Genomic DNA, 26439 nt, shown 5'->3' on the forward strand with positions numbered 1-26439 from the left:
AGCCACATATTTGCATGTAGATGTAGTAAGTGCACATATACCAACACAAATACACCAGATGTACATGTCTGACAGTTGAACCCATTCACAGTGAAGACACTTCCCTTGCTGTATGGAAGGTTCCTCTCGGGTCAGTGATGTCCCGCCCACCCCAAAGCCATCGCCAAAGTCTGTTCTTTGATTCCTTAATGTAAGCATGTGATGAGCCGTGTAGTGAGGTGAGCGTTGCATGGATGCGGGGCTTTGTCAGGCAGCCAGGATGTTCTGGGTAATAACAGGAACGTTTGTGAGCTGGGGAGGGGGGGCGGGGGGGAGGGGGGGGGGTGCCTTCATAGATGAAAGGGTCCAGGCCAGGGGGGTTTCTAAGGTCTCATCTTGATCACAAACTTCTCAACAGCCAAGCACAGGATTTTAAGTACATATCATTTTCTCGCCTTATGTACAGTGTTTCAAAGAGCAAATGATACGTAGCAACTAATCTGGTAATTTTTTCTTTTGGTAATTAATATCACAAGATATATAGTGTACAGACTGCTGTCCCTTGGACAAACAAAAATACAAAATTACCAGATTGATCAAAATCATTCAGCCCTCTACAAAGTGGTTACATTGAGCTGACATGTAAATTTCACAAAACAGCTCAGAAAATTTCACTGTACCAGCAAACTTTTTTTTTTTTAATTGTGATATGGGTATTAATTAACATTATCTCACATACCTAGTGCACCTTCTAAAGCTTTTAGAACTGGATTGACCAATTGTGATAATTCTGTTTGGACATATATAACTTTGGAACAGGTGTACCATTTTAACAAAACTATTTCCATGCACAATTTTCACCTGTAATTACATTTGAGTCTGCTAAATATACAGTATAACCCACTAAGAGATTTCTACTTAGCTAACCTGCTAATCTGCTGTTAGCTTCTTGTCTTCATATTGTCCCTAAAATGGTGACTGTGAAAAGTAAACATTATTAGGGCAATAGTATTTACCACCGCAGCACAAAAAACAGTCGAGTAACACTGAGCTATTTCAAGTCCTTTGTATTTTCAAGTATTTATTCACTTTAGGCCCTAATTTTCCTATTAACATTGTGTGTTGGAAACTAAACCAGAGATACTGGCAGAAGTTATTTCACAATATTTCTTACCTAACATATTCAGAGATCAATATCTCTTCAGAATGGTGCCTTACAAATGTCCCCCACTGTGCATTAAACAAAATGAACATGATTTCTTATTTAGGAGGTTCTGTGAGATACATTTGGGTTCCTGCTGTCTAGATTGCTCTGTCCCCATTCAAATGCTATGCACTTTGTACTCTTGAATAAAAATTAGCAACCATCAATCAAGAGTGTAAAAAGAGTGAAAATACAGAACTGAATACACTTCTCACCTTCCTACCAACCAGACCTGCACATCAGATAATAAATGTACACTTCCCCGAGTCATCCAGGCTCTTAAATGGGTGTCCATGCGTGTGATCATACATGCATCGCTGGTGCTGCACATTTGTCTGTCACCTTGTAACTTTAGTAGGTCGATTTATTGTATAATGTGATATATCCTGTGCATGGATCGCCATAGCTACTAGCTCTACCTGAAGAATACTAAGCATGTTTTCAGGGAGAGTGGGAATTCATTGGCAAACCTGTAGATCCTGCTGATCTCGGGCAGGATCATGAGGAACCACCACACTCACTCACTCACTCAGGACACCAGTGTGGGATGTAAACTCTCTGTCTTAAAAGTAAAAACGAAACGCTGTCCATAAATCCGTAACTGACGTTGCTCGTAAACTGCTTTGGATTTTATTGGAAGATTTACAGACCCTGATTCAGCTGTAATGTATCAGCTGTCGGATGTTTAGTCCCTGAAGCGCACACACGTGTAGGCAAGCACACGCACCGGAAGCACAGATGTACGGACACGGGACGCGCGGACATGGTGGCGCAGCGCCGTGCCGCCTCACTCGCGCACCGCCTCCGTGAGGCAGCGGTCTGTGGCGTCGCTGCCCTCCTGCCGTTGCTTGCGCCCCTTGCGAGGATCCACCCATGAGTTATGGATGACGGTGCCGCTGGGGGCGGGGTCCACCTGCAGCAGCGACACAACGCGCTTCTTGACCCGGGTGCGTAGTGCACGGCGCAGCTTCTGCCGCGTGAAGGCGTACAGCAGCGGGTGGAAAATAGTGGTGCCGTAGGCGGCCGCCAGAAAGCAGAGGCGGAGGCGCACCAGGTGCTGGCTGGGACCCAGGCTCAGGATGAGTACATTCACCACCGAGATGGGTGCCCAGCAACCCAGAAAGGTGGAGATGATGATGAGCGACATGCGGAAGACACGCCGCTGCCGCTCTCGCCGGTCCCGGTGTCGGCGGACGGCCCGTCGCAGCGCGATGATGGCCGATACGGAAGCGTGCACCCCCATGGATGTCGGGATGGGGCCAGGGGTGGCATCTCCCGCAGTTCCATCAGCTGCCACTAGGGGCGCCGAGGACATGGGAGGAGGTGAGGTGGCTGTTGGCGTGGGGGAGGGAATTAGAGGAGGCTGCGAGAGGCGCTGACCTTGGCTGGAAGACTCTGCCCTCCCCCTGTCTTTCTCCCCCGCTGCCGAACCCTTCCGCCTTCGGCGCAGACGGCGCCCCCTGCAGCCCAAGCTGCGAGGACGCTGACTCTTGCGAAGGTGGGAGCTGATGCGGATGTTGAGAGCCCGCAGAATCTTGGAGTAGGTGACCAGCATGACCACTACCGCGGTGAAGAAAATGGGCACCTCCAGTAGCAGGTGGTAGTAGCCAGTCAGCTCCACGGCTGGGTAGCCAGGGCCTCCCACGCACAGTAGCGTCCGATTACGCCAGGCCTGCTCGCCCTCGTCCGACAGCCCCGAGAGGAATTCCACCTCAAGGAAGGGCACGAAGAACACGGCGAGCGAGATGGCCCACACCGCGGTGAGCAGAAGGGCGGCCCGGCGGGGCGTCAGCAGCCGATTGGCCGGCCGCACGGAGATGTCGTAGCGGTCCACGCTGATGACCAGCACGTTGATGGCTGTGGCCACACTGGCAAAAGTGACGCAGGCCTCATGGAAGCAGCAGAGCAGCGCCAGGTCACGGCCCAGCGGGAGCAGGACCACCACCACCGTCAGCGGCAGGCAGAGCACGCACACGATGACATCGAGCACGTGCAGGTTCACCGTCACCATGTTGCTGACCGAGTCAACAAGGTTGGACTGGGCGCAGTAGAGAACCAGCACCGTCAGGTTGCTGCTGAAGCCCAGGATGAGCTCCAGCATGAGGAAGCTGGTGAGTGAAGCCTGGAAGCTGACTGGGTACGGCAGGTACCAGCCCGAATCCAGGCCCGCCCCAGCCGAGCCCTCTGGGCCTTCCTCCCCGGCCACCCTGGCCAACCCATCGCTGGTTTCCGGATGCTGGCCGTAACTGTCGGTCTCCATGGTCGCTTCCTGCTTCCCTCAAGCATAGCAGGGCCCGTAAACGCAGGCACCCATAGCCCAAGCCTTCTCACGGGTGGCCGGACAGGGGCAGCACTTCTGTGGTGGGCCTGCAGGTGTCCAGGGAAAGAGAGAAAGAGAAGTGATGCGAGTTACAGCTACCAAAGGGGGTCAGCACAGGGTAGACAGGCAAAAAGAGGGGTAATGGAGTGAGTCATAAGGACCCGACCACTGGAGGGGGAGAGGCCAGTTGATAGAATGTATAAGATCATGGGGTTTTGTTAGGGCTTGAGAAAGTCCAAGAAAATGCCAGAACATTGCATCGGCTTCTCTGTGTCCTGGCAGCATCGCACTGCGTCAAACCACCTGTCTCCCACTCTCAGGAAGAGAAAATGAGATGCGTCTACCGCAGCAAAACTGGTGAGGAGCACGTGGTTACATTCATAAGCTCTCTGATATCGTCTCAGCACTGCCCCCTAGTGATGACAAAAAAGAGCTAATGTCATTTTTTAATCTACATTTCATGTGGCCATAGATGGTAGAAAGAGGTGTACAGTAACTTGTTTTTTATTTAAGTCATTTGGTTCCCACGAGAGAGACAAATCAAAGGAACACAATCAGAGTTTCAGCAGACAAACCTTCACATAAAAGCCCACCTGGTGCCCAAGCGGATTTTAACAGATAAGGTTACCGTGTCAATGCCACTGGATGGTAGGGCAAAGGAGAATGGTTGTGTTTTCCTGTGTAACAGGGACAAAGGCCCCTGGTGGCTTATTAAAAGTGCCATTGCGGAAGTATTGAAAGCACCTGAACCCAAGCCAAGGGCCCCCAGCCCCTAAGGAGACGCACAGCTCTGTAATTATAGTTCCCATGTGTGGCTTTGCTCTCACCTTCTCCTTAGTCTCCAGGAGACCAAGCAGTTCCTACCAGCTGCATGAATGTAGCACGACATCCCTATCACTGTGCTCATTCAGATGGAGGTATATTGGTGGCTTGCTGGGTAGCGCTGTGCCTCACACCTCCAGGGCTGTGCGTTTGGCCCCTCCCCCTGCCTCTGTCTGTGTGCTATATGCTTGCTCTCTCATGTTCCTGTGCTCCATTTTCGTGCATTTAGGTGAACTGGTGTCTCCAAATTGTCCACAGTGTGTGCATGTATCTCCGTGAAAGGACAGGTGTCCCCTACAGAGTGTCCCCTCCAGGGTGTCCCCTACAGAGTGTCCCCTACAGAGTGTCCCCTCCAGGGTGTCCCCTACAGAGTGTCCCCTCCAGGGTGTCCCCTACAGAGTGTCCCCTCCAGGGTGTCCATTACAGGGTGTCCCCTCCAGATGGCTGCTTCCAAGGCAGGGGGGAGCCCCCTTCAGGGTGTCTCCTGACTTTTCCCCTCTGCTTCCAGGCTCACTGTACCTCTGCACTTAACAAGTAGTTTTGAAAGATGGACATGATCAGCACATGCAAAAACTATTTCCTTATAAGAACATAAGAACATAAGAAATTTACAAACGAGAGGAGGCCATTCGGCCCATCAAGCTCGTTTGGGGAGAACTTAGCTAATATCTCAGAGTTGTTAAAATCTTATCTAGCTCTGATTTAAAGGAACCCATGGTTTTAGCTTCCACTACAATAGCAGGAAGACTATTCCATACTCTGACTACACGCTGTGTAAAGAAGTGCTTCCTCAAATTTGTTTTAAAATGTTCTCCCGCTAATTTCCACTTATGGCCACGAGTTCTAGTATTTAGACTAATATTGAAATAGTCATTTGGCTGAACTTATGAGTATGGTTCGGTGAAAACATGGGTGAGACAAGTATCAGGGGAAACATCAATATTATTAAGACATCACAAGTAAGGGTTAATGCACAAGGAGACATGCATTCTACATTTTTAACGTTCAATGTTATCTACTCGTTCGTGCCTAAAGTACCTAAATCTTCATGTTTATGAGCATAAAACATTTATTAGTAAAACTGCTTCACTACTATGATTTGCCTGGATGTCACTAAATGTATGGTTACAGAAAATCAGCCGACACCCGTTCTGACCAATCAGGTTCAGGAATTCAGCAGTGCCATGGTACAAATGGAATAAATGTTGTTGTTATAATTATTATTATTATTATTATTATTATTATTATTATTAATCTAGTGCACTTACTGAGAGCTAACGGTGCCAGCAGCCCATCACTCAGTCCTGCCTTTGCCGACCTTTTGGGCTCCATTGTGGGAAGCGTCCACAGATGGAGCCGTCTATCACCGGCCTGGACGTTTTGTGCGCCATCGCACCGACTCGCTGAGCACCTTGTCGGCGAACACCTGCTCGCCGGCTTGGGGCGGGCCTTTGCCAGCGGCTCACTGAATATCGCCCATGCGGCCGGCCGTGATGCAGAGAAAATAGTTTTTTCTCCGTAAAGACAGATGGGCTGGAAAGGGGGCTGGCGACTAGCCGTGCGGGACGCGAGCACATCCCATACCGTGTCAATATGCCTCAGAGCAACCTCATTCCTGCTCGTGATGCTTCTCTCTGCACATGCCGTCCCGGCACCCTTTGCCCCTGAAGGGGATATCTGGGCCCTGTATTCATTTGGGATGCATGCTATCAAGCTGCAGGCAGGACCGTGACGGTCCAGTCGCTGTAGCAGGCGTCCTGGTGGCCAGTGCTGACCCCGATCATTACGGCAGCCCTCTGCTCCGGGCAGAACCCGTCACACCGGCTCACTGCTGCTGGGCCCTGCTTTACACATCACTGCTTTCCCATTCATTGCCATATTTTACACTATAAGTCATTTGCCTAGGTTGTTTTTCTAGTTACCTATAACTCATTTCACTGCATGCACTCCACAACTAACAGAAATATATATTTCCTTGACCAACTGCTGTTAAAGAGGGACAAGGCATGCTTTTTCAGAATCTATATTAGATCCACCCAACGACACCATCTAGAATTGTTATTCAAATTCTATATTCTTGATTATTTTTTCTATATTCTTGATTATCAGGACAGAATGCCAGTCCGTCGCAGGGTTTATACAGACGTTCACTACAGGAAATTCTCAGTTGATAGTTTAAGTACACAAGAGAGGGAAAACATTCCTCAAAAAGAGAAAAGTGGGATTCAATCCTCCAACGCTGGTGAGCCAATGCCCCCCCAAGCTCATATGCGCAAATAAATTCATACTGAAACTCACAAACTCATCTTAAACTCAAATTGAAAGTCCCCCACTGAAAAGCACCCGAGCACATAGACAACTGGAATGGACCATTTCCGCAGAGGGAGTCCAGTGACTGGGAATTTTTCTGTTGGTTCATTCCACCTATCACTGATTCATAGTATTAAAATGTATGTGTTCTGCTCTTTCACAAGCACAGTAACTGTTACCAGACGCTGAGTCCTACAATGCACATATCCAAATTTTATTTTTATTGTCTCTTTAACTTTCGAGTCCCCCCGCTGTGGTTGACCTTTTTCCTGGCTCTGCCCACCTTCTGTAAATTTTCATCCACACTCAACCCATGATTCTGCACTCCATCTCTGTTACACCCTCCCTAACTGGAATGATCCCCACAGTCACCATAAATGTTTTACTGACGCAATCCCGCTTGAAAAGGATCCAGGGCAATTCGTTAACAATCCACCGACATTTCAGGCAGCTGTTAAATGTAATGACCTGAAATCAGATCTCCTTAGAAGATCTCAGTTTTGGTTCCGGATAAACTTGAAAAGGCATCTAAGTTAGCATTTCCGTCAAATCTAAAAAAGTTAGGAATGAAAAATGATGAAACAAATATGAAATAGCCCAGAAAGCATGTCTTTGTGGGTCAGATCCTAAGCAAAAACTGTCAGCGCAAAAGCCAAACTCCACACACAAATCAGAGCTATATTTACATTCTACAACCCAGGTTTTATGAAGTAGCATCTTTACCTGCTGAGTGAGTACACTCCCCACCGCCCCACCAGAAATGTATTCATGACTGACTGTCAATCTTAATTAATTTACGCATCAGTTCATATTCACCTTCCCTTGCTGCACTGAAGATAAATGATGGGAAAAACTCTCATAATGAGAACTTGGCTCAGCAGACCTTGGAAATAAAGAGTGGCATTAATCTCCAGAAAATTAACCAAATTTAATCAGCAGTGCGCTGGGTTGCTTGTGTTTGCTAATACTGCGAATAAACAGGACGTCTCAGCATTTCATCGCTGCTGACTGTATCAGCGCGTAAACGCACTTCTGACACGAGACAAGGCAGCACAAAAGCATCATATAGCTGACAATCAAAGCACAGAATATGTTGGCGTGGTAACAGTGAGGCCACAGTTGGCTTGCAGAACTAGTGACACTGCAGTCAGAGGATACGTATGACTATATGTACAGCCGTATTAAAATCAGTTGTTGAAAGGATGGGCCATTTATTTATCCACCAAATATAATCAGTTATAGCAAATATCACTCTAACAGTAAGGATGGAGATCAGTGGGTCCAAGAGTCACACATCTCATCGGTCAGCAAGTGAGCATGAGAAGCTGTCAGAGGCTCAATATGTTAGGCTATCAGTCAGTCTGTAACGAGTCAGTGCAGAGATCGGCCAGTTTCAGTGGATCGATATCTTAGCAAGTGTTTGTGTACCATCTGGTGTATGAGTCAATTGCGATGTGACTCATCCATCTTCCAAAGGCTAATCGGGTACAGAATGGGGTGCCAGTCCATCACAGGGCACACCAGTTCACCTGACTGTGTCCGTGTGCGGTGGCAGGAAAGACAGGAATGCCTGAAAACTCCAAACATTGTAAACAATCAGCCAACAAATGAAATCTTACATTAGTATAATAGTGTTAGTGTTGTAGCAACAGAGACCTACAATAGATACTAGGGATGGTAAGATTCATTGATTCGCATCGGTGCACCAGCATAAAAATTCAAAATGCAATTGCCCCGATTAAAACAGTGTGCACCAGATACAAATTGGAATGAACGTGGGATGCATTGTCTAACATCTTTGCATCGGTAAAACCCTTTAATATTTAGAAGTGCAACCAACAATTTAGATTGATTCCCCCTCTCTAAACTGTTTCTGTATCTGTACCATACTGAATTGCATAGCATCATATTCTTTTGCATTGCATTGTGTGGAATCCCACTGCATCGCAATAGGGCTGAATCAGATGGTATCCCATTAATAGTTGCTACATATGTATTGGATGGTTGGCAGTGCACTGAGATGTGCATCTCATCGGCCTCAGTCAGTTCTGCACCCAAGGCTCACTCACTAGTTCACTTGTTCTACTACTGTGGTGATACAAGTGATTTGATTTTATTTGTGATGGAGATGAGCATCTCTGATAGATTCACAAAGAAATTCTCTGTTTTGCATTGAGCAAAGTGCCCTTGTGTCAGTTATTATGCACATTTTAGGACCAAAAAAATTGGTGTCTCATTTATAATCACCATAGCAACCAGTCATCCCCCCAGATTCCCAGCTGCCCTGTCAGATACTGTCCCGCTACTGACTGCTACGTCTCTGGGTACGTTTTTCCTACAACTCACACCCAGCTCTGCATTTTGCACGGGGGAGGCCAATCTCCTTTTCATAAGACAGCGGCGGGGCGTGTCAAACCCATGGGAGGCAGAGGAGGGAGGCGCGGATGTCGAAAGAGGTGCTGAAAATCACAGAAATACTTTTTCGATGCATCAGATGGAGGCAAGGGGGAGTTAGAGGGGGGAGTGTGGAGAGTGATGCCGAGAAAGAGGCTCTCATTCAGTCACTGAGCGTCTTAATGCACAGTGGTGCTACTCTCAGCAGCAGAAATGCGAATAGCAGAAGGCGGGTGGATGAGAGGGGGCATAAGCTGAAAGGGAAGGCAGAGAGGGTGAGGGAGAAAGGGGGAGAGAAGCAGAGCGATGTAGCTGAGTGCCCGGGGGGGGGGGGGGGGGGGCGGGGGGCACGGATGCTGCGGTCCGATGCTCAGCTCATTACAGAGAGATTTCCAGCTGGCAGCGATCGTGAGCCGCCTGCCTTATTGCTGCCCGGCTCGGCCTGCCGGGAAGGGGGGGGCATGAGATTGGGGGGGAACTGTTGAGTGGTGGAAAATGAGGCCCCTTGCCTCACCTGACTCCTGAGACGCACCGTGGAGACTCACCGCCGAGGTGTGGCGCGGGTGCCAGGCGCAGAGAGGGAACACTGCACCCGTCCCTTGCTTGCCAACATCACCCAGCTGGTAAATTTAGCAGCCCCACAAAGGGGGGGCATGAAGACAGTCACCCTGGCCTAGCGGCCTGAGGCTCGCTTACTTCCTCCGAGCTCCTTCACTTACTCCCTTCGCTCCCTAGAGGTCCTGCACTGTCACCGCAGGACCCGCCCCCCCCCCCCCCCCCCCCCCGAAAAGCTGACGGAGCTCTTCCGATGGACCGCAGCGTTCAAGAGGGCCCTCTTTGCACGCCTGTTGAGATTCTGCTCTCTCGAGGTGCCATCGCTATTGAAGGCCAGACCTCTGCCTGAGCTGTTCTTTTCTCTTTGACTATCAATATTTCAGCCTAAGAAGCTGATCGTGCAGCTTCACTTTCAAGAAAGTGCATTTCTGACAGATTGGCTCCAGCATTCAGGGGCAGGGAGGCCTGCAGCTGTGCACTAGCTACAGCAGTATGTAACCCTAAAGTACATAAGGTGAAAGCGCAAAAATATAAAGTGAGTTATTTTCATCTGCAATGCAAGTATTGATGGAAAGTGAGCCTGAAATGTATCTAAGGAAGCACAGGGTCCTGGACAAGGTGCCAAGCCATCAAAGAGTGAACTAAGGGCAAAGGGGACATTGATCCACCTAAACCACATGTCTGTGGGCTGTGCAGGGAAAGGAGAAACTGGTGCAAGAACAGGGAGAATGCCCACACACACACACACACACACACATGTAGGGTAAACATATCCTTATGGGGACCGCTCATTCATTTCAATGGGAAAAATGCTAACGCTAACTATGACAACCGTAACCCCTACCCTGCCCTAACCATAACCATAAGTAACCTAACAAAATACAAGAGGTTTTTAGTTTTTTCATAGCAGTCACCGATTTTTATAAAATAGAGTTTTCCCTTATGGGGACCAGGAAACATTGTGTCCCCATAAGGATAGGTAAACCCGCTCACACATACACACACACACACACACACACACACACACACACACACACACCACACACACATACACACAGACACACATAGACAGACAGACACACACACACAGACACACACACACACATTCACACACAGACACACACACACACATAGACAGACAGACACGCACACACACAGACACAGACAGACACACACACACACACAGACACAGACACACACATACTGGTTTGTGGTGACTCTCCATTAATTTCTATGGGGAAAACTCTAATCCCAACATAAAGACCTTCACCAGTCCCCAGCCCTAACCTTAAGCCTAAGTAACCAAACAAGATATTATACTGGCAATTATACTTTTTTGTATATCTTTGTGGGGACCTGACAAATGGATCCCATAACGTCAAAATAATAAGTTTTTATCACATTGTGGGGGATATTTGGTCCCCACAATGTAATATAAACCTAATCCACACACACACACACACACACACACACACACACACACACTTGTGCAGAGAAGGGTTAAGAATGACATTCACAACCATGAAGTCCACAGCTACTCACTGAACTACTGATTCCATAATACAATGTTATTATTCAATGCTGAAATTATGACACAATTCTGTCTCTACAATGTGATGTAATGAGATAATGACATGTTTTTGCACAAAGGAACTCTGACTGCACTGGGATTGCAGCCAAACAAGTGTAAGACCCCACCATGGCCTGACAGGAGTGTGGCATGACAGCAGATCAGTGCGGGGTCCTACGAGGAGGCCGGCCGTCTGGTCCACTAATGCGGGTCTGAGAGTGACGGCTGTAATTCAGGAGAGGCCACCTACCAGTTAACAAAGTCGTTACAAAGGTAAAGAAAATGTATGAACTGGTGTGGGTGAGATCGGGGTCTTACAGAGGATGGGGTGCATGATTGAAGGCTGGGGGGGGGGTTCGCTTAGAACAGGGTGGCTGATCTCCCCGACACCTACACAGTCGTCCTGCAGATGTGCACATGAAAGCCAAGAAGGAAGCACTCTGCTTTGTGCACATCTCTGGCACAATTACAAGGAGAAGCAGGTGTATTTTGGGCTTTTGTAATCGGAAGACGAAAGGCACCTGCAGGATGTTGTACTGTGGTGTCGTCTTGACGAGAAGCCGATGCGGTGACCAAGAACAGCTCACAGCTCACAGCTCACAGCTCACAGTAACGGGGGACAGGGAGACCTGAGTGACCGGGCCGCTAATCCGACATGACCTTCAGTTACCCTCTGGCAAGGCCTCAGCTGGCCAATGAATCGCATCTCTGGCTGATCCAGGTCCCACTCAGACAATGTTTTTTTCCCCCACTGCAGCATTTCTGATGCACATCTAGCGGCGGAGCAGAGCGGCGGCCATCTGGAATGACCGCGCCATGTGATCAGGGTGACTCAATCCCCTAACCCCCTCCCCCCTTAATGCGGACGGGCCGCAGATGAAACAGCGTGCTCCTGCCTGCCTCGATGTGAAACCCAGGTGCGGCCGCCCTAGCGTTCTGCTCCTAATTAACTCCCTCGTTAGTGGAGGCAGCCCACCGGGGAGCCCAGCGGCTGTAGCTAATTGCAAAGTCTGCTTCTTATTGTGCGCAGCTACCAGAGAGGAGGACGGCGTCACCCCGTCGAGCCTGTCGTAATCTCCTCCAGGAGCTGCGCATGGGGCCAACGCGCAGCTACGACGTGGGTACGACCAGGCGCTCGACACGGAGCATGCTGAGCCACAAGCTGCCACTCGACACGCCACTCACCCAGCAACTAGCTGCGACTACGGGAAGTCAAGAGAGGATCTCCAACGCACATGCAGAGCCGCTAACCAACACTTACCACGGAGCATGGAGCTACCAAGGACGTGTACTCAGATCACTACCCAGACCTCATTTATAGTACTCATAGAGTCAGTAGTCAGTACTCATAACAGAGCAAATATTCCCAAAGAAACACTTGGGGAGGCCTATTCAACCTGAAACAAAAAACGTACACACTGGAAATTACAGGCTTCAAAAGTAAAGCTGTAGATCCCCACCACGGATTTTTTAAAACCCTTGAGCTTATAGTAAAACATGCAGTGTTAGTAATATTGGTTCTTCATGAAAGAACAGCTATCAAAACTAACAGATGAGCGCCTTTACTACCATTTCCAGTAAGGATTTTGATATTTGACAGCTGTAGGACAGTCACGCTGCCCTCTGTAAAGACCCTGAAGGTAACCTGCTGAAGCCTAGCTGACTGGCACACAAGGACTTGGTGGGAGGGGCTACCCCCGATGCATTAGATATAGGTTGGGGTCAGTACCCCGACAGGGATAAAGGGTTATATCCCACTGGAGTGAGATAGCAAAGCCACACTGACAGACCACCATACGCTGATGGTGAAGTACAGGGGCTATCAGCACACCGGAGTAAGAGATACATCCACATGCCGTTTATGTAGAATGACAACCTTTAAACAGGGGGTGGGATTAGGGTGGTCGCCTGGGACCTACAACTATAGTGATGATAAACTTTTTATGTAAATTCTTCTGTTGTCCTTCTTCTGCAGCCAAAACACATGTTGACTGATTTGGGAGGCTCAGAACTCCTGAGCGGTGGGTCTGAATTTAGCCCTCTTGTGTCTCCTGGGTTGCATCACCTTCGTCCCACATTGCAAAACAGCTGCCCTTAAATTGCCTTTAGTGTTCGTTTGCCGGTGATTGGAAGATGTTTCTCCACCCTGTGTCATTAGGCTACAGATTTAGTCTGTCATTTAGCTCATCTGCAAAACAGATACTTTTAGCAAGATGAACACTTGCTCTCACCATGCTGATTAACTGACCAGAATTACCCTGAAATGAAATTGGGAGGAAGTAAAAGACTCCCAGATCAGTAAAATCGAGACGGTGACGCAATTCCTGACTCCATGTCAGATGTAGCATCTCGTAACCTTGTTTGCCAGATGGACGTGACTCCATTCAGCAGACAGATGAGAAATGGAGGAGCATATGTAGAATGTGACCTTTCTGTGAAGGGTTAGCTGCAAAACGAGCAGCTGTCTGCGGCAGAACCAACAAAATGTTAGAAAATAACTTGATGAAAGATGCGATGGCAGTATAGTTAGTCAGGAAACCTGTTTTTGAAAGGGACTTGAGTACAGTCACCATAGAACAATATCTCATCCATTCATCCATCCATCCATTCTACACCTGGGTGCAGGTTGCAGTGGCAGCAGTCTGAGCAGATATACGCAGACCTCCTTCTCCTGCGTCTGCCTCGGGGTCTCCTGGTTAGCCATGCCTGAAGCACATTCCTGGGCAGGAATCCACCTACCTGAGCAGGTGACCACCTCAGTTGCCTCCTCTATATGGGGCAATCTACCCTTTTCCACTCATATGTGGAGGTTCTGATCCTCTTCCAAGTTGCTTTACACTCTGAAGTTGTAACTCATCCTCTAGGCCGTTTCTTAAGGATTGGGACCATCACCCCAGTCTGGCAATCCAGAGGCACTGTCCCCAACCTCCACGCAATGTCGAAGAGGCGTGTCAGCTAACAGAGCCCAACACCATCCAGAGCCTTCAGGGTGACTCTCATCCACCCCAGGGGTATCTGCTTTATGTTTCAAGCACACCTACACTGTATGTTCCAGCTCGTCTGTCCAGCATTTTCACCCACCATCTCATTCAACTCACCACCTGGTGTTGTTCAGTTGACAGCTCAGCTCCCCTCTTCGCCCAAGTGTCCAAGACATATGATCACAGATCTGATGATACAATTAAAAAATCAGTCATCAAGCTGTGGCCTAGTGCACTCTGGTGCCAGGTGCACTTACAAACACCCTTATGCTCAAGAATGGTGTTTGTTATGGACAATCGGCACAGAACTCCAATAACAGAGCACCGCTCAGGGTCAGATCGGGCCGGCCATTCCTCCCAATCACAACCTTCCAGGGTCACTGTGGGAGGCGACCATCTTGTTCCCAAGTTGTGGGCTCATCAACTCACACTGTCTGATCACACACCATGGATTTGCCTTGGGAGACCCTTCTAAGGGCAACAGCGCCCGATAATACCGCTCCTACGATCACAGAGGCACACAAACCGCTCCACGACGATAAAGTGACAGTTTGATGTAAAATGTTAGGTAAAAAAGTAAATAACGTTGAAATATATTATCTTCCAAGACAACCACGTTCATTCCATTGGCTAAAACAATTATACTCTGAGCTTGTGGCCTACACTAGCCCTGTGCACCCAGCTGCAACTGATGTCGGATAAGGATCTCGAGTGGGATTAATGGTAATGAAGATCTTTAGCAAGTCAGCCAGTCAACGTGTAAATAGAGCACTTTCCACTGGGCCATAAATGAGGTTGTTAGCTCTAGGGTCTGCAGTGGGTTCCAGCCTCTGTTTGATGCTCAGATGGGTGTGAACGAGGGGTCCTTTGGGGCTCAAAGTTAGAAACGTCAAGGATTGGTGGCTGAATTTTCAGGGTGTAGTCAGTCTTGGCCCAATTGCCTTATACCGTACCCAGGCACGATTGCCCCCCCCGCACATAACGATCTGGGCCTGAGCACACGCTTGTCATCACCGTGTGACTTTTTGTGATGAAGAAAACTGAGGAAGAGAATTCATGATTAATTCATGCCCTTATTTTGTGGCTTATTTGGAGTTGTTTTTGACACAATGGCCCTCTTATGGATTTCGTGAGGATGCAATGGAGCAATTTTTATTTAATCATGCTGCACATATAAGAAGATATTTTCCTAGATACTCTTGTCAGCCCAAATTTCCAGCAAACACTGCTCTAAACCAAAGATCTCTGCTGTAAATCAAAGAGATCCCTCTGCACTGCCGACCCGATCCATTCCAGGTCCAGTACATGTATGATGTACATGTGCACATGCGTGTGCCAGTGGCATCATTACCATCATGTCTGTGTTAGGTGCTTAGGCACGGTTGGCCCGTCACTGTCAGGCAGGACGACATGACTGCGCCAGACACAAAGGCTGAACGACCAAAAGAGCCTGTATCTCCATGCCCTTCCACCGCCATTAACAGCATCTATATACACACTTTATTAAGACTGTTTCAAACTATAACCGGCAAGGGGACAAAATACAAGAATTATAGAATTCTAGCTCTTTAGACAGTAATATAGAATAAAACTATTACAATATTCAAATATGGTCAAATTATCTACTTCCTAATCCCATAATAATAATAAAGTGCTCCTTCATTAAAACTTGCTCGCAGACTCTGCTGTTCACCCTGTAGGCAATCAAACTCAATTTAAACTCAAACAGAGCTTTACTAACGGCAGACAGATGCACCACTTCTTAATTTAGCTTGATTCCACCTGCTCTGCAGCTATGACTGTAAACACTCCAAAATAATCAATGAATTACATATTTTTAAGTTAAAACTAAAATATTGTTAATGGGAGCAAAATTCTAAATGAAGCATGGGGAATTTGCTAATTTAAGCGGCTTTTGGGCTATGAGTAGAAGGGTATAATGTCACTCATTGCCCCATGAAACGATACTACTGCAAAAAAGCCATAATTGCACAGAGCAGCACTTAAGCATTTTGCTAAAGCCCTGCACTCTCCTCCCATGCTTCTCCTGCTGTCCTTATCTCTCCAAAAGGCAGGCATATTTTTTGGTCTAAGGTTAATCCAAGAACCACGAAACAGAAGAGCTGCTATGAAGCCTTTTATCCCCCAAGTCTAAAGCAAATCTCACGTCTCCCATTTATAGAGACAGAGCCTCAAGGTCTGAAGGGTGTGGTTTTGTGTCAAATCACTAGTCTAGGAGTCTCAAGTAAAGTCTCATTGCCCTGCATTTTTTTGAAGCTGAAAATAAAAACTACAATAGGTTTAGCCATCTTTGAACGGACTTATGTTAACTCATGTGAGTAATCTTATTTTCCTCTGCACTCCTCTGCAATCAAACCAAATTTTATTTGAGCCAGCTTATGCTCAAAATTCACACACATTATCTGTTTTTAAATCTAAACCAAGAGTGAAGGTGGTTCTGGCTTAGCCTACTTCAGTGGGTCGTATCAAACTGATTTCTGAATGTTGTACTCTCTGGAGAAGGATTAAACGAGCATCATTACTGTACCATTATGTGTATAGTGGAGTGAGTCTATCTGTCTTCCAACTGCATATCCAGGACTGCCCATGTAAGGCAGCACCGGGATCGAGGCAGAGGTGCATTCTGGGCATGGCGCCACATGCTAATAACACAGAAACACCAATTCGTTTCTCTGTTGTTGGACATTTCTCAGGGGGAGGATACCTATGCAAAACGGTGAAAACATGCAAACTTCATACAAAGGGTGGGATTCAAACACATACCCAGAAGCATGAATAAGAGTGGCAGCCTCTGCACCAGAAGGAGCTCAATAATGACTTTATGAAGGCAGCGTAATTATATGCAGGTTATTCTTTTCAAATTCTCTCTTTGTAATGATTGTATTGTAAGATGTGTGGTATCTTTAATAATATTTCATTGATTCTGTTTTAAAATGTGATATCGGTTAAGGTAACATTACAAGTATTTCTGGCTCGTCTTCAATTTTTCATTCATTTAATTTCCAGTTTTATACAATGCTTAAGCATTTTGTAATTAACTGCTAACTTTAGGCTGCCATATTCGTACCTTTCATCAGTTTCCGACTCGTCATAAATCAGTATTTATCATTTTCTAGGGGGAAATCTTTTTATGTTATGAATTTGTATGACCTGTGTTAAGCATTCTCCAAGTGCCAGACTCTCTGATATTACAGACTCTTCTGTTTCCCACCTGCTTATCCTGGTCAGGCGCGTGGACGGGGGGGGGGCTTCAGCCCATTATAGGCAGCACAGGGCAGGGGAGGGAGATATCCCAAGTGAGGGGTCAGTCCATGACATGCAAACAGAACAGCGTACATTTGGGCTGCGGGAGGAAATCTGCAGATCACAGGGAGAACATGAAAACTCCACACACACACACACACACACACACACGCACACGCACACAAAATGTGGAACCACTGACTTAGGGTATTTTCACATCTAATAACTAAGTACTGTCACACTTTTTCTTCTGCTGACTTAAATGGATCTAAGTGCTGTCCTTCCATTAACCAGGCTTTTTCCAAAAGCTGGCCACTTTTTGTGTAAGAGAAATGTTTCCTTGGCTGCATTATAAATCGATCCCCAGCTACCTGTAACGTGAGGATCCCCTCTGACCTTGTTGATTCCCTGCGTAGCTTTATAGCCTGGGATTGTGTTCCTCCTTAGTGGCCTTTGATTGCGACTTAAAGGATTTAGTGCTGATAATCTATCCCTGAACCGGGAATCGGTCAGGTGGCTGGCTGCTGACCTCACCGCATACAGTAATATCCTTTCTGAGAGCCGAGCCCAGCACTGCACCGCCTACAGCATGACGCCCCTGTCAATTTCATCCCGCTCTGACGGAGGGCATCGCCGTGACCTTTCTTTCTGAAACTGTGTGCTTAGCTTTACAGTGTTTTTTTGCTTTCCTCCTGGGAGAGCTGATATCTCAACCTGCTCTTTTCATGGCTGGTTTCTTCTTCAACAATTGATGCAAGATAAAAAAAAATAAAGCACTTTTCCTTTTATCCACCCTGTTATCCTGCTCCTAACTCTATGCTGATTCTTGTGGCCCATTATGAAAGGTGCTCGCTGATGTTTTGAAGGACCCCCAGATTAAAACCAGCAACCACCCACATTCAGGCACCACATCGGAACCCACGGAGCCACACAGAGGACCCAGGAAGCAGGCGGAGAACAGGGGGAGCTGTAAGCTCTGCTTATACGGCTTTGCATTAAACAGTGCACTAAGTGAAAAAAGTGAAAAATTACTAATATTTTGACCACGAGAGCTGTACATGTTGTCAGCCCCCCATCTGAAACACTCTAAGGTTTTGCAGCAAAGACCCCCCCCCACCCCCCCCCCCCCCCCCCCAGCAAAACAAACGCCCACAAGAGCTGAACTTGGACATGGACTCAAAGAACTCAATATGAATCTTTAATTTGACCCAGCAGTTTGCTGGCTAGAATACAGGCTCTGCGTCACACCATGGCCTGCAAGTGAACCCTGGACACTGATTACCGAATTCTGCTCCTTGCATAATTGCCCACACTCCACTGTTAGACATTTGTTCTCGATTCTGCAGGAGTTTTACTTAACTGCTTGAACCTCAGGTCAAGGAATAATTTCTTATTTTATCCTTTGCAAATATTCAGAAGCAAAATCCATAACACACAGTTTGGTTCACTAACATAGATCTTCTTGAGGCTTTCTACATCCTCGAACGCCCACAGCCTATAGGTCTCCTACAACTGCTGTGGGAACATGAGACTGATGACCGTGACTTTCAAACGGCAGCTCTGCATGTTCGAGAGGGTGTTGGATCCTAACCAACACAGGAGTGGGTAGGGTCGGGGGTGGTGGTCAGGGAACATGCTTCCAAGTTACCAAAGAAAATATGTATAAGCAATAAGCAAGCAGGCAAAGCTAAAGAAAACAGAGACTGAATGACAGTATTAATATGTTGCATTGCATATATTATTCAGACAGCTGGTGGACACTTTTCACCTGAACCGAATTCACAGCTTATGGTCTTATCCATGCATATAACTGCATATCATACTGCATCCATTCAAAGTCCCCCAAGGTGTAGAATATTCCAGACACGAGGTCAGCTCCTAAATTTCTTCACCACCTGCTGCCTCTGCTGTGTCAGGTGTGTTGACTTCTGTTAGATGTAGGCCACCAGTAGCTGTAGGCCACCAGTAGATGTAGGCCACCAGTAGAAGGAAAGAGCAGTGGGGGGGAATGTGTTCAGTGAGCAGAGAAACACTCCCCTCAAGCCCATACATTTACTGCATTTACTCATTCATCATCGGCCCCCGCCTGCTCCCGTCATCTCGACTCGGCGCTAATAAGTCACACTGTAACAGCGCGACTCAGCAAAATGCCGGGTGAATACAGAGCTACAACACAGCTCGACATTATAACTGGGGGCGGCATGGTGATGCTGAAATAACAACAACCTATCAGCGGGCATGAACTTCCACCAGAACGCATGTCCCCCACAGCGCGGATTTGCAAAGATTTACAGTACACAACATAATACTCTGACATACAAGTGGCAGAGAGCAGAGGGAGAGAGAACCACGTCAATATGCTACCTTCTGTTACATGCAACATGAGATCGGTGGATGAGATCGTGCATCACGCAGACATACGCCTACACACAAGCTGAAAGACTCTCCATGCACTTCAACCCCTTCTACAGCGAGAGGCATACATACTTTACACACATTTATTTGCTCAGCAGGCATTTTTGTCCAAAACAGCATACAAGTGTGGATCAGTCCTGGTTTTATGGGCCTTGCACAAGGGCCCAATGGTAAAATTATAGTGGCAGATTTAAGCCAGAGACCTTCCGGTCACAGGACGCCAACCTGTGGGTCACACCTGTGAATCCCTGAAGAGAGCAACTGGAGAGGAACCAGTTCCTCTCTGATTAACTTCGTCAGCATGTAGATGTGCTCACAGTTGGTAATGGCCAGCAGACAAAAAACACACTGACTCTTTGTGTCACTCCCAATATGGGTATGAGCACATGAGCCTTCAGTGCCAAGAAAAACAGTCAATTTGGAAGAAAGTTATAAAATTGAATGAATATGGGGAAAAAATCTTTCACTTTCACGGAGAGTTGGGAAATTAGCGTTAGCTCCATAGCTACTGGACAATGTGTTGTGTTTAACACTGCCCCCTTGTGGCAGACGCAGCAGCTCACCCAAGAAGGCATACACAAAAATGACACTCTACAGGTAGAGTTGAAAAATAACATTAGACTGTCCAAGAGGGATGTAGAAAGAAAAATTGCATTGGAGGCTAAGGATGATAAAAGTTTCTTCCAATATTTTAACTCCAAAAGAGCTCTAAAAGCTGAAATCACTAATCTGCAGGAGAGTAAGGGCCTTATTATAATTGAAAATGAAATTGATATAGTAAATGAGTTTAATGATTATTTTTCACGGGTGTTTACAGTAGAGAACACAAGTAATTTACCACCAATTAGTATGAATACAGCGTCGTCTATGACCAATATATGTATAACTGAGGCTGATGTGATACTAAGCCTAGCTAAACTCAAAATAAATAAATCGCAGGGCCCTGATGGCATCTTACCTATAGTCTTAAAAGAGATGAGGGATATTATTAGCCAACCTTTAACTTTAATATTCCAGAAATCGTTATCTGCGGGTGTGGTACCATCAGATTGGAAGCATGCTAATATAACACCCATATTCAAAAAAGGGGATAGAAGTAATCCAGCAAACTATAGGCCAATCAGTTTAAGTAGTATTACTGGAAAAATAATGGAAGCTATAATCCAAGTGAAAATGTTAGATTACCTAGATGCAAATAACATTCTGAGGGATAGCCAACATGAATTTAGGAGAGGTAGATCCTGTTTAACGAATCAACTTGAGTTCTTTGAGGAAGCTACAGTACAAGTGAAATTGATCACAAAAAGGCCTACGATGTGATCTACTTAGATTTCCAGAAGGCCTTTGATGTTGTCCCCCACAAACGGCTCTTGCTAAAGCTCAAAGCTGCAGGGATTTTAGGAACTGTGGCAGCTTGGATCGAAAACTGGTTAACTGACAGGAAGCAGCGAGTAGTTATTAGAGGCACAATGTCACAGTGGGCCTGTGTTCATAGTGGGGTACCGCAGGGTTCAATTTTAGGACCACTATTGTTCCTAATTTACATTAATGATATTGACACCAATACATACAGTAAACTGGTTAAATTTGCAGACGAGACCAAGGTGGTTGGTGTAGCAGATACTGATCTAGCAGCTTAGAGGCTACAATGGGATCTGGATTTAATTAGCGACTGGGCTGATACTTGGCAGATGAAATTGAACACAGATAAATGTAAGGTAATCCATGCAGGGAGCAGAAATATAAAGTACAGATATTTTATGGGTTCCACTGAAATAAAGGTAGCTCTCCAGTGTGGGGAAGCAATAAAAAAGGCCAACAGAATGTTGGGTTATATCTCTAGGTGTGTGGAGTTTAAGTCAAGGGAGGTGATGTTACATTTATATAATTAATTGGTAGGACCCCACCTAGAATACTGTGTGCAGGTTTGGTCACCATACCTTAAGAAGGACATTGCTGCCTTAGAAAAGGTGCAACGGAGGGCTGCGAGAATGATTCCTGGTCTTAGAGGAATGTCTTATGAGGAGAGGTTAGCTGAGCTGAATCTGTTTAGCCTGAACAAAGGAGGCTAAGGGGGGACATGATCCAGGTCTATAAGATTCTAACAGGTCTGGATGCTGTTCAGCCAAATGGCTATTTCAATATAAGTCAAAATACTAGAACTCGTGGCCATACGTGGAAATTAGCGGGAGAACATTTTAAAACAAATTTGAGGAAGCACTTCTTTACACAGCGTGTAGTTAGAGTCAGGGGCGTTGCTAGAGATTTTGGGCCCCATGAAAGCATATCATATTAGGCCCCCCAGTCCAAACCAATCCAGTTATTTTCCAATTTTTTTAGGGCCCCTGTCGCTCAGGGGCCCTTGGAATCGTCCTAGCTTTCCTCCCCCTTACGACGCCCCTGGTTAGAGTATGGAATAGTCTTCCTGCTAGTGTAGCGGAAGCTAAAACCCTGGGTTCCTTTAAATCAGAGCTAGATAAGATTTTAACTATTCTGAGTTATTAGTTAAGTTCTCCCCAAACGAGATTGATGGGTCGAATGGCCCCCTCTCGTTTGTAAATTTCTTATGTTCTTATGACACCTACCAGACACTAAACCCATAGCGTATTACTACGACCCACTGGCATAATAAACGTAATTAGCAAAAATCTGTGAATGCTACACAATGAGCATTACAGATACAGAGACAACCCTCAATAAGCATTCATTAATAAAAAACATACAAATGAAAGTCGAGATGTAACAACGATAATTAGAGATTAAAAACAATTTGTATTTGCTTATGATCATCCGGTCTTCAGAATACACCAATACATACCAAACTACAGCCCTTGTTAACAGTGAGTAACTGTCAGTAATTAACTAGAATGATACAGCCTTACACAGCTAATCGATCACTTCATCACACCTATAAACTCTGACCTTCGTTTAATGCTGCGGTCAAGCTTTCGGTCAAACAGCCACTCCATCTGAAAGTAGTTCTCACGACATTGAAACGGCGGTGCCCGCGAGCGCTTCTCTGATGCCGCTATGCTCCTTTTGCTGGTCACTGCCATTCACAAGCAACATATAACTATGACCGTAATGACAAGTATTTCGTCATATATAAGATATTCCTGCCAGATCACTTAAGCTGGGCTGTGGTTCCACATATCGAGTCTGTCAGCCCACCAATAGGGTAACTCGTTAATTAGAGCCACCAGAGCTTGCTATCCATTCCACTGTGATTGCACTATTGAGACCATATCCAGATTTTATTCCCTGTCTATATTCGCTGCTGCATCTTCCCGGTTTTACGGAGAAATCCATATGGCATTGAACCATGGAGAAATACTGCTGTCAGCATTAAGAGACGGGGAGGGATGTGTGGATGGCCGGAGGGATGGGAAAAGAACAGAAGGTAAAGGTATGAGGGGCTGAGACGGCGGATGTATGAAAACGAGACGGACAAGAAACACAATAACGATGGCACAGGAGTGAAGTGAGGTTTTAAGCCTAGCAAGACAAAGTTACTGAATAGCCTACTGTTTATTCTTAGCAGAAATATCGCGGCCCAGTGAATGGGAGGTACTGGACAGTTTACCGGTGCTTGGTTTTATCATGACGCATGTAACCGTGCACTTTAATAATTTAGGGAAGCATTACAGTGGGAACGCACGCGGCACTCAAAAGGGCGAGAGAAGGGGGGTATCAAGGAGGCTGAATTGGAAGCTATTTAGTCATAATAATGAATGCACACATCTACAGAAGGAGGCAATTACAGCACAATTAATCCCATTCATCCGGTGTGGGTCGATCCCGGCTGTGGGGTCGCGGCGTTAATGAAGGTGTTTCTGCTGGCCAAAGAGGCGCCCTCAGCTTATTGTGCGCTTCACAAAACGGGGCGGGGGCCAGCCCAGGTTTGCACATCAGATCACTGGGGCTCACTCTGAAGCCTTTCATCAGCATCCCCTTCTCATCTCTTAATTGTCACACCACCTCTCACCTCCATGCCTATCTCACTCTCACCATTCCCTCTTTTCTTACCTGCCCCCTTGAATTCATTTCCATCTACCTTTTCACTTCTCCCTGTCTTTTCCATTGTGTCTTTCCCTTTGTCATTCTACTTTTTCCGATTTCATCTTTTTACTCCCTAATAGCGTCATCAGTCTGCAATGAAAACGTCATAATGCAACATTTTATCATTGCCACTGAAATGAAACTTTTCCCAGTCATTATTTGTAAATCTTCAGTGTTTACTCCCAGCCAAATTTGAACATTCAGTTCCACATTTAAATGTATTATTAGTACTAACAGCGAGGAAATTCATCCGTTAGCATCTGTGTCAAGAAATAATATATTTTTTTTTAGATCCTGAACGCGAAATGGAAGCGTTTCCATTAGGTTGTTCATAGAATAGCATTTTCATATATGTATATTTAAGCGCAAAAATACATGCAAACAACAGTGTCCTAGTTGCTCGTTTGAAAAGAGAGGATGTTTTCCCTAGTCAGATCACTTGGGATCGCATTCAATAACAGGAAATCCCGAGAGAGGTCCGGGGAGAATATGAACAGAATTCCGGTGCCTATAACCTGCCTTATGGATAACCGCGTTCATCCAGCTGCAGCATTTAAAGTACTGCTCTATTGTCGTCGGAGAGAATAAATCATACTGCTTTCATTCCAGACGAGGCAAAGTCGATGGATATTATGATTGATTGAAAAGAAAAGCTATGGGATAAAGACATAAACTTGATAGAAATGTATTAATGTCAATGAGAGTGAGATTAATACGCGTCATAATAAAGACAGCATGCTCACAGATACATTTTTGCAGGCTGTCCCAAGCCCCGACTTTCGCAAGACAAGCGATTACACGGCAGACCATCGTACAGTTTACTGCAGAATACAGCTAAACTGCCCGGTACACTGATCCACAACCATCAACAGTTGGACCGGATCATAAATAACTACAGAGTACCATTACCTCAAATTCCTCAATCTCTGAATCTGAATTTTGTGCTTGATTGTTTGTTTTTTTTTTAATTATTGGTGCAAGAATTGGCCTGATTCCGGGCGAGAGGGACCATCGGTGAGCTCACTTGACAAACATTGCTCTCCAAATGCTGCACCAGACACTTCAATATAAAACATAATAATTATAATAATCATATTATGAACTTAACAAAATAATCTGACAAGTTTCCGATTAAATGAAATTATTGCAAATGGGAAACAGTTTTCAGATTTAAGTGTTAATAACGCTTGCTTGAATTGCAAGAACTGATTTAGCACTTAAACACCGCGTTATAAGGCTTGAATGTCCACGCCGTATGAAACATATTTAACTCACGTCCACGGGGAAGTAGCAGGAGAATGTCGCTACATCCTACTGCAGGTGCCCGCTTGTCGCTTGTCGCCTGTCGCTACTCAGGTGACAGTCCCTCCGTAGTAAATATCGGGACAGCCTTCCCTCTGTGAAATGCGCTGTCCGTGACCAGAATTGCACTCCCGTGCTCCCGTGTCTAATGCATATGCCTCTGGAGGAAGAGGATATACCACCTTCGGTTCAAAGAACTAAGCACCGTCTTTATATTTAAAAGCGCATGCATGAGTTTGTGCGCAAAATCCAAGGTCCCATGCGTGTCTAGAAAAGCAATACAACATTGACCAAATATAGAGTGATGATAACATGCACTAGAGCGGTTACCGGTCGTAGCCAGTGAAGGGTAAAAGGCGCTCCTTCCCTCGTCCAATACGAATACTATCTGCAGGCTGCGAGGGAGGGAGTGTCGCGCAAGGGGGATCGACTGTTTGAGTGGAAAGGAGCAGAGAGGAGGTGGCAAGCGATGCAAGGACGACCAAGACACCTCAAGGGTGAACGTGGGCCGTGGGCTTTCGGAGCATTTATCCGAAATGACATAATTTCACTCGGGATATTCATCATCATTAATGTCTTGAAAGAGACATAAGAATAGGATATGAGAGTTTCACATTTTGCAATTACCGAAGAATACCTCTCGCACATCCACTTATCGTATTAGCCATGCAGTCTTAACCTCGTCGCCCCTAAGGCTAAAGCTGAATTAAAGTGAATTCGCAGTACAGGGACACCATGCCAGCAATACCGTAGTCTAGTGAAGCCCCACTTCTGTATTTCTGACACAGGACCAGTAATGAAGATGTTCCCACCAAAGTGGAAAGGCTATCAGGTTTGTTGGAAGATGACCTTGACAGAATATAGCCATGTCAGAAACAAAGGATATCCATTCAGAAATGCACACAAGACATAAACGTGATGTTTGGATAATAGCTGAAAGGACGTTCTTCCATTATAACCATGACCGCCAGCAGCTAGCATTAAGCCCATATAAGCCATATGTCTCAGGTGATGTAGCACCTGTCACTAAGACAACTTCAAGTTTCTCAGTTTTTCTCTTCCTTCCATCAATTGCCAAATCTGGCCAAGTCCTCCAAGCAGAACCAAGGCGGACCATTTCAGAGTCTGGTCCAGCGCAAGGGTTTCTATCCATGAAGGCAGCTGAGTGAAGCTCAGGACCTTGATATGAGACAGTGGGGGGTGCCATCATTCAGTTCTTCCCAGGGGCTTACAATCACTAAAACAGTGCTTGATAAGGATATCT

The 26439-nt window shown here is 46.2% G+C and overlaps 1 protein-coding gene and 1 long non-coding RNA gene across 4 annotated transcripts; one reads left to right on the plus strand and one right to left on the minus strand.

The window, feature by feature from the left end:
• Positions 1 to 361: 361 nt before the first annotated feature.
• On the minus strand, positions 362 to 25549 carry LOC111857214 (G-protein coupled receptor 22-like). 3 transcript variants are annotated; one of them, XM_023837826.2, is made up of 3 exons: positions 25506 to 25546; positions 25149 to 25335; positions 362 to 3550 (listed from the first exon to the last, which is right to left on the minus strand). In XM_023837826.2, the coding sequence occupies exon 3, from the start codon at positions 3441 to 3443 to the stop codon at positions 1971 to 1973; it is 1473 nt and encodes a 490-aa protein (XP_023693594.1). In that variant the 5' UTR covers positions 3444 to 3550; positions 25149 to 25335; positions 25506 to 25546; the 3' UTR covers positions 362 to 1970. The 3 variants fall into 3 exon arrangements, with proteins under 3 accessions (XP_023693594.1, XP_072571815.1, XP_023693593.1); XM_072715714.1 differs by lacking the exon at positions 25149 to 25335 and having other exon boundaries at positions 25506 to 25549; XM_023837825.2 differs by having other exon boundaries at positions 25149 to 25543.
• On the plus strand, positions 11269 to 12286 carry LOC111857215 (uncharacterized). The gene is made up of 3 exons (XR_002841323.2): positions 11269 to 11427; positions 11912 to 12071; positions 12185 to 12286. It is a non-coding gene; the product is annotated as an uncharacterized lncRNA (long non-coding RNA).
• Positions 25550 to 26439: the final 890 nt, after the last annotated feature.

This window comes from Paramormyrops kingsleyae, chromosome 8, assembly GCF_048594095.1.
Source record: "Paramormyrops kingsleyae isolate MSU_618 chromosome 8, PKINGS_0.4, whole genome shotgun sequence".
Taxonomy (NCBI): domain Eukaryota; kingdom Metazoa; phylum Chordata; class Actinopteri; order Osteoglossiformes; family Mormyridae; genus Paramormyrops; species Paramormyrops kingsleyae.